Source organism: Hylobates moloch, unplaced genomic scaffold (assembly GCF_009828535.3).
Source record: "Hylobates moloch isolate HMO894 unplaced genomic scaffold, HMol_V3 SCAFFOLD_5, whole genome shotgun sequence".
Taxonomy (NCBI): domain Eukaryota; kingdom Metazoa; phylum Chordata; class Mammalia; order Primates; family Hylobatidae; genus Hylobates; species Hylobates moloch.
Window position 1 is genome coordinate 44313886 of NW_026652280.1, and position 14741 is coordinate 44328626.

Below are 14741 nucleotides of genomic sequence, written 5' to 3' on the forward strand. Positions count from 1 at the left end.
GGTATAAAATGCCCAGCTTTAAGATGACCATGTATTCTACAAATTCACCGTGACATCACTGCCAAATCTTATCTAGTTTTCCTGACAGATAAATAGGACAGAATAAAGCTCCGTGACATAACTAGTGGGAGCCAAAGATTTGAATCACGTCTTGGTTTCAAATTTTGCTACCCACAAATGAGTTGTGAGCTCTTGTCAAGTTATTTACTGTATTTGTGCCTCAACTATCTCAGCTGTGAAATGGGGATAATGAAAGTTCCTACATCACTTATTTGTGAAAAAATAAGTGACATGTAAAGCACGACGAGAGCGCCTGGCACAATGCAGTTAAGCTTTCACAAATACTCGCTTTCATTCCTTCTTGCAGGGGATTACTGAGAGGATCCACAAGATAATGCACGTGAAAGGGCTTGCGAAATTGTAAGGACTATCTTAATGGTAGAGTCCTCTCTTTTTCTTTTCTTTCCAACGGTCCAGAGGACGCTGGGCTGTTCGAGGAGAGGCGCGAGGCCAAGCGCAGCCTCAATGCGGTCATTGTCGTGGGGCCGCCCCTCCCCCGTCCGAGGCGCTTCTCCATGGCAACGTGGGCTTTACCTCTCCCCACCTCCTCAGACCCGCAGACCGGAAGCAGCCCGCGCCGGGGGCTTCTGGGAAAAGGCTTGTGAACGGCGTTTCTGCGTCTGCCGTGGACAGCGAAGCTGCTGCGGTTCCTGAGCCGGAGGTTTGCGCCGGTGTGCGGGGAACGTTATGAGAGGGAGGGGGACACCGGGCTAGGGTCTGCGGACCTCTTAGCGGGAGCCGGCGGGGAAGCCTGCCCGGGACCTTCCTCAGCTTCCCGGGAGGCGCGGGGAACAGGCCGCGGTCTCCGCGCCTAGCAGTTGTGGGGCGGGGAGAGGTAGGCGGCAGGCCTGCTTGGGTCTTCGGCATCTGCAGAGAGATCTCTAACCCCCTGTGTCCTCCGAGCCCCTCACCTTCCCCCTCCCCCACCGGCCGGTTTTGTTCTATTTCGAGGCCCTGGCGTCTCGCGGAGGGTTGTGGGAGTCGTGATGGGAGGAGGTGGTAGTGGGGCGAGACTTGCGCGAGGCTGCTGGGATTTGTAGTCCCGCCGGCCGCAGGCGGAAGTGCCGTGGTTCCGACGCTGTTGTCCCAGGGTGGCCTTTGGTCATCTGAAATCCGCCGTCCTGAGTGCTGGGAAGAGGGGCTAGAGGACGTCGGGCCGGGGTCGGGGTACACAGCAGGTCTATGCAGCAGTAAGGTGGGCGATCTACCTGGGACGAGGTACCCTGCCCAAACATTGTCGGGACCGTGGGCCTTCCCTCCATTTCCCCCAAGCAGTATGCTCTACAGCATAAAAGGAAGAGAAAATTATGTAGAAATACTTGCACCGTTGATAAGCAGGGTCTTGGAATAGAAACGAATGAATGTTGGCTAGACTTTATTTATAAGGCCACCACACTCCAGGGTATTTAATTAAACCAGTATGTATTACTTGTCTGATAAGGCCTTTTCCGATTCCAGTCTTCATCTTGCTTGGGTTACAATAAGTTTAAGTTGTTATTGTTCAGATTTTGGGCCCTGAGTAAATAAATAGGCTGAATGGCTCGTTGCTAGTATGTGTCGTAAACAACAGCACGGGCATGCTCGTGCAAATAATAAAGGTCCAGAAGCAGCATACAGTTTCCCTGAAGGTAGAAGCTGGGGAACTGTGAGTCATCCAGTGTAAGGACAAGACACTGGACCACTGCAAGAAGTTAAGGTGCTTATGCGAGTGCCTTTTCTTAATAGAATTTTCTGTGATTAATGCCTATCTTTATAAATATAAATGTACGTATGGTGTGGTGGAAGACTCAATATTTACGTATTATGTGCAAGATAACTTTTCAAAATTATGTGATCTGTTTTTCACAAAATGATCTTTTCAATATTATGTGATCTGCTACTCAGCAAGTGAACATTTTTTCACATATGTTTTAAGTCTAAGGAGTTCTTAAACACCTTAAAAATATTTTTTAAATGGTAAAGAAAATTTTTTTAAGCACATAATAATAAAGCGAACCTTCCTTTTGAGTTGACTTGTGTGTGTCAGGAAACACCAATCCTGAGTTGGAAATAATGCGTTCCAGGGTCAGGCACATTTAGAAAGCACTGAAGTAGTCTGGTTCTTACTTGGATTCTTTTGATTATTGACATAGGGTTTGTCGTCTTAGTAGGTCATGATTGGCAAACTTTTTCTGTAAGCGGCCATATGGTAAATAAGGTCATGCATAACTCAATGTTAGTGCTATGGTCTGAGAAATGTGTTAGGCTATTTCATCCTTGTGCGAACGTCATAGAATGTACTTGCACAAACCTAAATGGCGTAGCCTACTACACACTTAGGCTATCTGGTATAGCCTATTGCACCTAGGCTACAAACCTGTACAGCATGTTGCTGTACTGAATACTGTAGAGAATTGTAACACAATGCTAACTATTTGTGTATCCAAACATAGAAAAGATAAGAGTAAAATATGATATAAAAGGTTTGAAAAGAAAAAGGTATGCCTGTACAGGGCACTTACCATGAATGGACCTTGCTGGATTGGAAGTTGCTCAAAGAAGTCAGTGAGTGAGTGAGTGAGTGAGTGAGTGAGTGAGTGGTGAATTTGGAGGCCTAGGACATTACTGTATACTCCTATAGACTATATAAACACTGAACACTTAGGCTACACTAAATTTATTAAGAAAACATTTTTCTTCAGTAATTAACCTTAGCTAACTGGAACTTCTTCACTTGCAAACTTTTACATTTTTTTTTAACTTTTTTACTCTTTTTGTAATAACACTTCGCTTAAAATACAAACACATCGTACAGCTGTACAAATATATTTATATCCTTATTCTGTAAGCTTTTTTTTTTTTTTTTTTTTAGAGTCTCGCTCTGTCGCGAGGCTAGAGTGCAGTGGCGCGATCTTGGCTCACTGCAACCTCCACCTCCCGGGTTCAAGAGATTCTCCTGCCTCAACCTCCCGAGTAGCTGGGACTACAGGCGCAAGCCACCACGCCCAGCTAATTTTTGTATTTTTAGTAGAGACAGGGTTTCACCATGTTGGCCAGGATGGTCTTGATCTCTTGACCTCGTGATCGCCCACCTCGGCCTCCCAAAGTGCTGGGATTACAGGCCTGAGCCACCACGCCCGGCGCAGCTTTTTGCTATTTTTAAATTCATTTTTTAGAGACAGGGTCTTACTCTGTTGCCCAGGCTGGAATGCAGTGGTGTGATCATAGCTCAGTGGAGCCTTGACCTCCTGGTCTTTAGTGATCCTCCTGCCTCAGCCTCCTATATGCTGGGATTACAGGTGTGAACCATTGCACCTGGCCAATTTTTTTTTTTCTTTTGGAACTGTTTTTGTTAAAAGCTAAGACAAACACATACATTAGCTTAGGCTTACACAGGGTCTGGATTATCAATATCATTGCCTTCTACCTCCATATCTTGTCCCACTGGAAGGTTTCCAGGAGCAGTAACATGTATGGAGCTGTCATCTCCATAATAACAATGCCTTCTATAATACCTCCTGAAGGACCTGCCTGAGGCCATTTTGCAGTTGACTTTTTTATTTAATAAGTAGAAGGAGCACACTCTAAAATAGTATAGTATAAATAGTAAATACATAAACCAGTAACATAGTCTTTTATTATTGTTATCAAGTTTTATGTACCATACATAACTGTATGTGTTAAACTGGCAACACAGCAGGTTTGTTTACACCAGTATCACCACAAACATGTGAGTAATGTATTGACCTTACAGCAGCTACAGTGTCACTAGGTGAATCTTGAATTTTTCAGCTCCATTATAATCTTATGGGAGCACTGTCATCTATGTGGTCCTTCACTGACCCAAACATCATTTTGTAGTGCATGACTGTGTTGGGTTCTTTTAGGCCATCTACTCTGTTGAAACTACTCAACTCTGCTATTGTAGCGTGAAGTATGAATAAGTACAATTATTTATGGACACAGTCATGTTAATTTCATATCATTTTCACATGTCATGAGGTATTCATTTGATTTTGGGGAGCTCCATTCCCTAAATATCATTAGGTATTCATTTGACTTTAGGGAGCTCTGTTCCCTAAGGCACTGTGGTGAAGACCACAGCCATTTAAAAATGTGAAAATTATTGTTGGTGCAAGTGTTGTACAGAAATGGGTGGCAGGCTAGATTTGGCTGTGAAGCTGTAGTTTGCCAATTCCTGGTGTAGGTTATTGATTGGAATTTTTAACTCAGTCAAAGAACAAGTATCTTTTACTTTTACCAGTGTAAGTCCAAATTCTTAGGATATTTTTGCTTATTTATATATCTTTTATTTCTTATGCCTCAGGAGTGCCTGTGAAGAAAACGGGATATTGCCCTGAGGCTTATATTCTGCCTCAGTTGTCTTTTCTTGAAATTTTATAAATCAGAATGTCTGCACAGTCAGTGGAAGAAGATTCAATACTTATCATCCCAACTCCAGATGAAGAGGACAAAATTCTGAGAGTGAAGTTGGAGGAGGATCCTGATGGTGAAGAGGGATCAAGTATCTCCTGGAACCATCTCCCAGACCCAGAGATTTTCCGACAGCGATTCAGGCAGTTTGGATACCAGGATTCACCTGGGCCCCGCGAGGCTGTGAGCCAGCTCCGAGAACTTTGCCGTCTGTGGCTCAGGCCAGAGACGCACACAAAAGAACAAATCTTGGAGCTGGTAGTGCTGGAGCAGTTTGTTGCCATCCTACCCAAAGAGCTACAGACTTGGGTTCGAGATCATCATCCAGAGAATGGAGAGGAGGCAGTGACAGTGCTGGAGGATTTGGAGAGTGAACTTGATGACCCTGGACAACCGGTGAGCCTGCTTGTGTCATTTCCTGTGTCAGAAACACTGGCATAGTAGTAGGCAAAGCTGCTGAATTAATTCCACTCAACTAAGTTAGAATTATGTTTATGCCTTTTCCCCCATTCCCCTACCACTCCCTGTTATCTTGCTGCTTTGCCATCTAGGCTTCTGCAGTATTTGTTTTATGGGGTTTCTCTTACATGTTTTTAGTTCTGATTCTCATTACAGTTCCTTCTCTGAATCAAATCTTTCTGTTTCCAGGTTTCTTTCCGTCGACGAAAACGGGAAGTACTAGTAGAAGACATGGTATCTCAAGAAGAAGCTCAGGGATTACCAAGTTCTGAGCTTGATGCTGTGGAGAACCAGCTCAAGTGGGCATCCTGGGAGCTCCATTCCCTAAGGCACTGTGGTGAGGACCAGAACTCTTGTGTGGGCTAGAGGGTGAAAGAGAGTGTAGGCCTTTTGTTCAGAACTTTCCTTGTTCTCACTGGTGGGGGGGATCATATCACTCTTAATCTAATACCTCAGCTTTTTTCTGATTAAGTTGATTTTGCTGGCCTCAGACCTTTTATTCCTAGACATTAACATCTTCAGCCTTTTCTTCCCTTTCAGTCTCCTTCCTAAAAAGAGTTGCCCATGTCAGGCTAGCATTTGCCTTACTTTGAGCCAGCACCCACCCATGGACCAAGTCCCTCTATTTTGCATTCAGTATTACTTGTCATCCGTTTTACATCCTTTTACTTTCAATCTCCTACCTAATTCCATTGGTACAGTAAGCTTACCTGAAAACCTCTTCTAATCTCTTTGTTGTATATCACTGAAGTCTTTCTAAATATTTATTTCTGATTTTCTTCAATGTCTATCTAGAGTCATTTTCTTCTAAGAAGCTTCTTTTGTAGAAATATTTGGAGTGATTTTTTTCCTTTTTCTAAGTATGCAAAAGGCTCCTTAGCTATAACATGCTTTAAACGCAGAAAAAGCTTTTTTAAAAGCTCAAAGTTGTATTAATTCACGAGACCAGTCTTTCCCAATATATTGGCCATATACTTATGTGTATCCTTTGATACGGCCCAGTATATTCCTAAAACTGCTGGATTGCTTTCTCATGTTTATATGAACTAAAATGAAACTTTGACTCTGCTTTAGTAATCATTCCTTGAGGTATTTGGAGATGTTGCTGGTATGCCGCTGAATGAGGTCTGAGCAGGTTTTCTTCACATCTGAGGGGACAGTGCCAGCCAATCAATTTTTGGGGTGGGGCTGAAGTCTGCTGAAAATCTGCAGTTTTACATGTTTCATGGGACATTCTTCTGTGCAATAAAGTTTGAGAAGTATCATTCTTGATATGTGGGGGCAATATTTTCAACTTTTCATCATCTGAATTTTAGAGTGACTTTTCACCTGTGTTCCTTATTTCAGCTGTCTAGTCTCTTCCACACTTGGGAATTTGTTTCCTGTGTGCCATTTGTCTCCACTTAATCTTCACACTCACTCCTCTGTTTTTCAAGTCTCCAAGCCTCACTATCCTCCTCTAACCTTTCAGTCTCTCTCTCTTAGCCTTATCTCCTGACTATCTTTTTGTTAATTATTTACTGTTTTCCTCTTTGCTGAAGGCAGTTGCTAACCCTATATGAACTGGATCTTTACTCCTTAAGGCATGAAGTTTTAGAAAAGTCTTAAATGACATTTGCTGTTATCTTTGCCTGCATGTGAGTGATGCTACCCCATGTTGGTAATTCAGGCTTTTCTTTCATTGGACATGTTTCACTGAGGCTTAGAAATAACCATTTTTCCAAGTACCATGACAAATACCACACGCAACAAGCTTCTTTTATTGGAAAACTTTCATTTATTAGGGGCATACTGAATTTTTATGTCATGTCTTTGGTTAACACAGGATGCCCCCATCTTATCTTCAGCCCCTTGTCAAGACTCCTGTGTTCTGCTTTTAGTCTAACATGGCTGTGACCTGACTTGTCTTGTTCATTTCAGAAATAGCCACTTTCTGACATGTTTTTTTAATTTACATCTTTGTATTTTGATGTAATTTCTCCCTTTCTCAAAGTAAAAGAACATTATAATGATTTCCTAGTGGCCAATTTTATTTTATTTGTATTCTTACAAAGTTTCATCCATACCTAGCCACATCACTTTGATTATCTCCCTAACCATCTTAGAATCTACCATCTTTCTGACCTTTGTGTTCTGACTACCATTTGTAAACCACTTGCCTATGTTTTATTCAGATATCTCTTATATCATGATGTTACACTGTTATTCAGAGTAATTTCATTTTTTTCTTTTTTGAGAATAGGCCTTAACACCAGTGTCAGAGTGGTTTATAGATGTATGTAAGCTATTTTAGTTCATTAAAAAAAATTTTTTTTAGGTTTCTTTTTCCCTTAATAGATAATGAATGATATTTACATTTTCTGTTTATTTCAGATGATGATGGTAGGACTGAAAATGGAGCACTAGCTCCAAAGCAGGAGCTTCCTTCAGCAGTAGAATCCCATGAAGTTCCTGGCACTCTCAATATGGGTGTTCCTCAAATTTTTAAATATGGAGAAACCTGTTTCCCCAAGGGCAGGTTTGAAAGAAAGAGAAATCCCTCTCGAAAGAAACAACATATATGTGATGAATGTGGAAAACACTTCAGTCAGGGCTCAGCCCTTATTCTTCATCAAAGAATTCACAGTGGGGAGAAACCTTATGGATGTGTTGAGTGTGGGAAAGCATTCAGCCGAAGTTCCATTCTTGTGCAACACCAGAGAGTCCACACTGGAGAAAAACCTTACAAATGTCTTGAATGTGGGAAAGCCTTTAGCCAGAATTCGGGGCTTATTAATCATCAGAGAATCCATACTGGGGAGAAACCTTATGAATGTGTTCAGTGTGGGAAATCGTATAGTCAAAGCTCAAATCTTTTTAGACATCAGAGAAGACACAATGCAGAAAAACTTCTGAATGTTGTGAAAGTTTAAGAAATTGAAAAAAAAAAATCAGCACTCAGGTCTTTTTCTTCAGAAATGAAGACAAAATTTAAAATATGAAATGATGCAGAATAGTTTTTTCCCTATTGACTGTCAGAAAATCCACTGGGAAATGTAAAAATCTTCACTCACCATTATGATTTTATCTTGAAAGAAATGGTGGTGTACCTGCCTAGAAACTGAAATTTTAAACTTAATTCAGGTCTTAATGCCTAAATTTGCCGTGTGATGTTTATAGTCTGTATTACTTCTCCAAATAATGAACTACCTGATTCATTGTCCCTTTCTTGAAAGTTTCCTTTTTTTTTTTTTAAGACAAATACATTATTTCTGCATTGATCATTGAAATGTTCTTTATAAGGATACATTCCCTTATATATTAAAAGGCAACAGGAATTACAAAGTCTGAAAACCATTTTAAACCATCTTAAAAATTTACCCTTGTTTCCTTTTACCTAATTTGAATATGCATTTGAGAAAATAGAGGATAAAGGATGGCTAAGAGCCTCAAAATGAGCCATAAGATCTCAGATAAGAAGTGATGGTGATAAAACATCAAAAAGTGAATGGAACACCTTGATTGGGGAAGATATACAAATACTTTGATCTAAGAATTGAAGTGTATCAATTTATATTCTGCCTGCAGGAAAATTCAAAAGCTACTCATCCTCTCTATAATTTGGAGTCATCTTACTAATGAAAATAATGTTTTCCCATATATTATTAAAAAGCATACAGTCTAAACAAATAGTTGTAAAATAATGAAGGTAGAAATTATAACACTAGGGAAAAATTTGTAGGGGATGGCAGTGTTGAAGGCAAATGTAAACTTAAGGGTAATGGTCTGTCATGGCTTTTAGAAAAAGATGATCGAATTCATCATTATTTTGCCTTCATCTTTGTTAAGGACAGAAAATTCCCTGACAGGTGGGCAAGTATCAGGTTACCTATTTTTTATTCCTTTGGTACAAAAGGGTTGAACGTCAGGCTAAAAAAGCAGCCATGCATTTATTATTAAACATTTTCTACCGACAAGGCACTGTGCTAGGTACTGTAATCCTACCATAAGTAGGTAGGTATTTCTTCCACTGTAAATCATAGTAGTTTGCTGTTTTATGTGAGTTAGCCTCTTCCCCTTGTCTGAGCATTCCTCAGGGGAGGTCACCTGTGAGGTTCCCAGAACTGTAGTTCTTTTACCAGGGTGTTGTATTTGGAGGGGGAGGAGGACTCGGTTCAAAGAGCTAGCTGGCTCTCCAGTGTTCAGAGGTGAGTCCACCATACTCTTACCACAATTTGGAACTTTGTGAATCTTTTTAAAGAACTAATCAATCTCTAATAGCATTGAGGTTGTACCTACATATTAAGTTGAATGGACTGTTCTATTTAAAAAATAAACAACTAGACTATTAACAACTAGTTTATTAACCTATCAGAATTGAATTTTTTTTAAATTTTCAGTCTTAACACATTTTAAAAAATGTATTAAAGTAATACATTGTAGTAGTAGGATTATATACTCTTTGGCTGAGAATTCCAAGTACTGTGGTTCTACTGTTTAGTGGAAAACTCTGGAAGTTAAATTATAGAATATGAGAGGAGGCTTTTTTATAATGGGCATCATTGTGTGGAAAATGACCCATGTGAATACAAGTATTTCCTAGTTCAGAGATTTTGGTTATATCTGGTGCTTGGATCAAGTTTAAAAATGGAAGGTGAGATTTTGCATGAGCCTATTAAAAAGCATAGTAATAAATGCTAGGCCAGCTGGTGGAAAAGTGAGGCAGAATGGAGCTTGTTTATAGGTTTTCTGATAACAATTATAAAAAATGTGCTTTATAGATTAAGATTTATTGAAGTATAAATATGTAGTAATGATATAATGTATTTTAAGTTATACAAGAAAATGTAGGGACTTTTGTTTGGGTCTTTTTCTCTTTGTGGCTGAGGGGAAACAAGTCAATGTCCAATAAAGCTGTAAACTCCTCTGCTCTAAGATAAATGATGTGATTTATTTATTTATAACTGGCTTCTTTCCAAGTAGGTTTTGAGGTGGCATATTTGGAAGACGGCTGGGATGACAGAATTCTTGTATCAGAGTAGGTAAGAAGGGAGCAACCTCTCAATGGCTATTATGTCATGCTTTTTAAGATCGTTATACAGTTCCTATATACAAGGAAGCTTCCCTGTGGTAGATGTGTCATAAATGCCAAAGATATTTGGTAATGTGAGTGTAGAAAAAGTAGTATTAGGGTTGGCAAATACTGTTTTTGTCTTGGCAGCTCTAATACCTGCATTGTTCAGAAAGGATTCTGAGGCTAAGGCAAAGCTCTGCGGGAAAAAGGGACTGGACCAAAAAAAACTGGATGGTGGCACACAAGAAGAGGAAATGATGAGATGTGTACTTTCTATCTCTGGTTAGGCTTAGTCCCCACTAGACAAATTGATTTTAAGTACTATGTAGTGATTTTTAAATTCCATCCACACATTCATTTATTACCCACACAGATAATCAAGAAATTTGGGGGAGTGCCTAGCTTCTGATGAAGTGGTGATATGGCAGTTGCCAAGCAGTGGCATCGCCAGAGTATCCGTTTGGTTAGCAAATGAGCAGTCATTTTAGGTCATGCAGATTGCAGATACCTGCCCAGTAGCCACTGAGCATTTGCTGGTTTTTTCTTCTGGCTTTCTTGGAGGTTAAACTCTCTGTAGTCATACCCAGTTGGTACTTGATCTTTAGCAATATGTCTCATATTCATGTAAATTGAAGGGAGGGTTACATGTACTGAAATAATCTGCATGCCAGGCATTGGCTTAGACACTGTACCTATCTCACTTAGATTTGTAGACTAGGAAAGCAAGATTTCAGAGATCATGTGACTTGCATGTGGCCTAGAGATAAAACTCAAATCTGGTTCTGTAGACTCCAGGGACATATTCACCATGCCATGGGTGGTGGCTATTAAACCTTGATTAATTTGTGTTTATGGTTAACAAATGTGAAAGCTATTAAACATTGCTGGTTTGAATTTTTTACAGTGCACAAATGTAAAATGAAAAAGGATATTTCCTTTCACAGTCATGATAATTTCATTTGTTCTTCCACATTTAGGCATATACTTACTTAATAATGTGTTAATAGCTGACACCTGTGGTTGCTGTGACAGGCACTGTTTGAAGTGCTTTATCATGGATTAACTCTTAATCCTCAGCTACCATATAAAGTAGGACATAACCCCATTTCACATGCCATTTCACATGCACTACACTGAGACTTGCCTCCTCTCTCCCCACATTGAAGATGTTCTTTTTTCATAACTATATACTATTCCATTGCATGAATATTCTGTAATTTATTTAATTCCCTATGGATTGATAATTAGGTTCATTATAGATAGAAGTGTAATTAACATTCCTGTACATGTATTTTGCTGCTTGTGTGGGTATTTCTATAGGATGAATAACTAGAAATTTATTGGATCAGATTTCGCATTTGCAGTTTTGAAAACTACCACCAAAAAGATTTACAACTCCATCATTAGTAAGAATGCCTGTTTGCCTATAGTCTGCCAACCCTGAATCCTTAAAAATTTTTGCCAATCTGATAGGCAAAATTTCTTTGTTTTCTTTGGATATTAATGAGGAGGAACATCTTTTCATGTTTCTTGGCCATTTGCATTTCCTATTATGAATTGCTTTTGCCCATTTTCCTTTTTCTAATTATGAAAGTCTAATGACTACCTTCTCATTGTATAAAAAACACAGTTCTTTGAATAGAGAGACCCTTTTCTCCAATGCTACCAATCACATTCCACTTAACACAGTTTAACATACATCCTCTAGTCACCTTTCCATATGAATATACATACACATGAAAACACTTTTTACATAAATAGGATCTCATATTCTGTAGCTTTTTAAAATTTTGGTCTCAAAAAAAGATAACAGGTCTTTAAATTTCTTTAATGGTTGAATATGATTAAATACTATGAAAATGCCATTATTTAACTATTCCCTTAATTTTTTTTCCTCTCGCTATTACATTGCCAAAGTAAACATCCTATTCAGATGTCTTTGTGCATGTGTGTGAATATTTCTTTAGTCTGGAGTCCAGTAAGGTGGATTGTTGGGTCAAAGGGTTTGTTCTCTGTCCACCTTCAGTCTTCCCAAAGGCCTTCATAACTGTATTTTCACCAAGTGTATGGAAAATGTTCATTTCCCCATATAACCATACCTACACTTGATAGTTTTTATCTGTTGGGCGAAAAAGAATCTTTTCTTATTTTGCATTTCCCTGATTATAAAAAAAATGGTGAGATTGGGGTTATTTTCATGTTTATTGGCCATTTATAGTTTACTGTGGATTGTTTGTATCCTTTACCTGCTTTCTGTTGGGTTATATGTGGATATCTTGTTTTTATTTGTTCAGCATCTCCTTCCCCATATTCTGGTAACACAACCTTTATTTATTTGTGGGGAACCTATTCCCTGTGGCTTAGGTGAGCATGTGACCAGGCCTGGCCTCCTGAGTCCCACAGCTTCCTAGCCACAGTGATTAAAGAATGGGTATATAACTTAAGCTAGGCTAAGGAGAGCCCTCAACAGAACTTCTGCTGGGACTACTGGAAAGAAGGCTTTATGGAGATCCCAGGAACCAAGGACCATGTGAGCCTGAATTTGTACCATGTGGAGAGAGTCTGTCTGAGGAGAAACTCGGATGCTAGCAGAAATGGAAAGAGAACTAAGTTCTGATGTCATTTTTCTGGAGGCCCTAGATCCAGCTGTGCCTAAAGCCTGCCCTACCTCCGGACTTTAAAGTTTTGTGAGCCAATAAAGTCCCTTTCTTGTTTAAGATAATTGAATTGGGTTTCTGTTCTGATTAATATAGGTTATTTGTATTTTCTTATTGATTTGTAGAAAACCTTTGTAATTTTAAATTCTAGACTTTATGCACTATATAAGTTAATAAAATTAGCATGGCCTTCCATGATTTGGCCTGTGTCAACTTTTGCCATTTGTTACTCCATTCTCCCTATAACACACACCCCTCACACATACACTTTACATTCCAATAGTAACTGAACATTGATGTTGGGAATGTGGATGAACAGCTTTTTACACAATTGCCTCTTTGGCAGTTCTCTTCTTACTCTTCCTCTAGACTCATTAACCTAGGACTTTAAGGGTTACACTGCTGAGAGCTGTACCCATCTCCTACCATTGTTCTTGGGGGATTCCCCTCAAGCATTCCCTGTATACAACCCTTGGAGCCCTTTCAATGACCTCCATCCCAACTCCATGGTTCTCTGGCTCTTTGTTTCATTCTCAGGCCTGCAGACTCAAGACCTGAATGAGCACACACAGACCTGAGCAGCCCCACGGCCAGAAATGTAGCAGTGCTCTATGTCACCTGGCACCTCTATTAATCACATCTCCCAAGATGGTGTTTTCAAAGAGATGATGTCTTTCAAAATTGAGGAAAACATTTTGCAAGCTTGTATTCAACACATTTAAATGCCTACTCTGGGTCCGGCACTGTTCTGGGATTTACATCTGTTGCTTGTGTGTGTGAAAAACTGTATGTGGCAATGGAAAACCAAAAGTAAGTGAGAAACAGTTTTTTAAGAAAGCATATTGTATGTCATATGATGACAAGTGGTTAGGGAGAAAATAGGAAAGGGATACAAAATGTCAAGAAGGAAAGATAGTGCAATTTAGATAGGCTGGCCAGGGAAGGTTTTCACTGAGAAAGTGACACTGGAGAAAAGATAGTATAAGGAAGCAAGCCATGAGACTGGAGAATGTTCCAGGCATGAAAAGACCAACTGCAAAGCAAGCTGATGTAAGAGCAATGCCCCATTTGTGCAAGAAACCAAAGAGGCCAGTACGGCTAAAGCAGAATGAACATGGGGGGAACTAGGTGAGTTCAAAGACAAATGTGGTGAGGGTGGCAGGGAGAAGCTGGATCATGGAGGACCTGGTCAGCCATTGATAGAACTATAACTTTTTCTTTGAATGTAATGAGAGACCTTTAGAGGTTTTAAGCAAATGAGTAATGTGACAAGGTTCTGAGAACAGCTGAACAAAAAACTCCATCTAGTTTATCTAAATTCTTAAAATGTTTCTTTACATATTTTCTTATGAAGGTAATAGGAAAAGTTTAGAAATAAAAATCACCCAAAAAGTCACAGGAATCCATAATCCTAGTAACATCCCAGTAACATTTTTTATTCTCTATACACCTATATAAATGTTCCATCTGTATACCTCTCCCCATCCATATCACACCATTATTCACAACAAATACGTATTTAGAAAAAAAAATGTGTCTATATAGTCTATATACAGCTTCCTTCTTTCCCCTGAACTTTAGATCAACTGTCTGCTTCTGCCTAAGGCTAACCTCTCCACTAGATCCAAGCTGTCTTCTCACACCTATGGAAAGACATACTCCAATAATCCTCACCTTTCCCACATTATCAGTTTTTCCTGTCTTCTGAACTTTTCTAATTAACATAAAAATATGCTGTTTTTGTCACACAAAAACCTTCGGGCCAAGATGGAGTACAGGGATCAGATCTAACCTGCCTGAATAAATAAAATATCAGACAAAATATAGCAGACAGAGGCAAAGAATGGGAAGATGGGATTCCCGAGAGACAAAAAACAAATGAGGCAAACTTGGATTGCCCATTTACTTGCCTGGGGAGAATTTCCAGGCCTCAGCACGGGGAGGGTGGCTCAGGCCTCTGCCTGGCAGTTTTCTTAAGTTGAGAAGATGGAGCAAGAAGTCCTGGGAGGCCAAGGTGGCTAGCTTTTGCAGGACAGAGTATCAGAGAGGAGATAAGTGCACAGAAAGACAACAGTGGAGATCTGCAGAGTCCCTCTCAA

General features: G+C 39.7%; 1 protein-coding gene across 4 annotated transcripts; it reads left to right on the forward strand.

Annotated features, from left to right (window-relative positions):
- The first annotated feature begins 594 nt into the window (after positions 1 to 594).
- Positions 595 to 12837, forward strand: ZNF24 (zinc finger protein 24). 4 transcript variants are annotated; one of them, XM_032152510.2, is made up of 4 exons: positions 595 to 721; positions 4367 to 4869; positions 5122 to 5269; positions 7306 to 12837. In XM_032152510.2, the coding sequence occupies exons 2-4, from the start codon at positions 4450 to 4452 to the stop codon at positions 7842 to 7844; spliced, it is 1107 nt and encodes a 368-aa protein (XP_032008401.1). In that variant the 5' UTR covers positions 595 to 721; positions 4367 to 4449; the 3' UTR covers positions 7845 to 12837. The 4 variants fall into 4 exon arrangements, with proteins under 4 accessions (XP_032008401.1, XP_032008402.1, XP_058294426.1 ...); XM_032152511.2 differs by having other exon boundaries at positions 636 to 731; XM_058438443.1 differs by lacking the exon at positions 595 to 721 and adding an exon at positions 1099 to 1255 and having other exon boundaries at positions 7306 to 12123.
- Positions 12838 to 14741: the final 1904 nt, after the last annotated feature.

Coding starts and splice junctions, on each gene's coding strand:
- ZNF24 (XM_032152510.2), top strand. CDS start 4,450: ATGTCTGCACAGTCAGTGGAAGAAGATTCAATACTTATCATCCCAACT. Junction 4,870..5,121: donor TTGATGACCCTGGACAACCG/GTGAGCCTGCTT, acceptor TTCTGTTTCCAG/GTTTCTTTCCGTCGACGAAA. Junction 5,270..7,305: donor CCATTCCCTAAGGCACTGTG/GTGAGGACCAGA, acceptor TGTTTATTTCAG/ATGATGATGGTAGGACTGAA.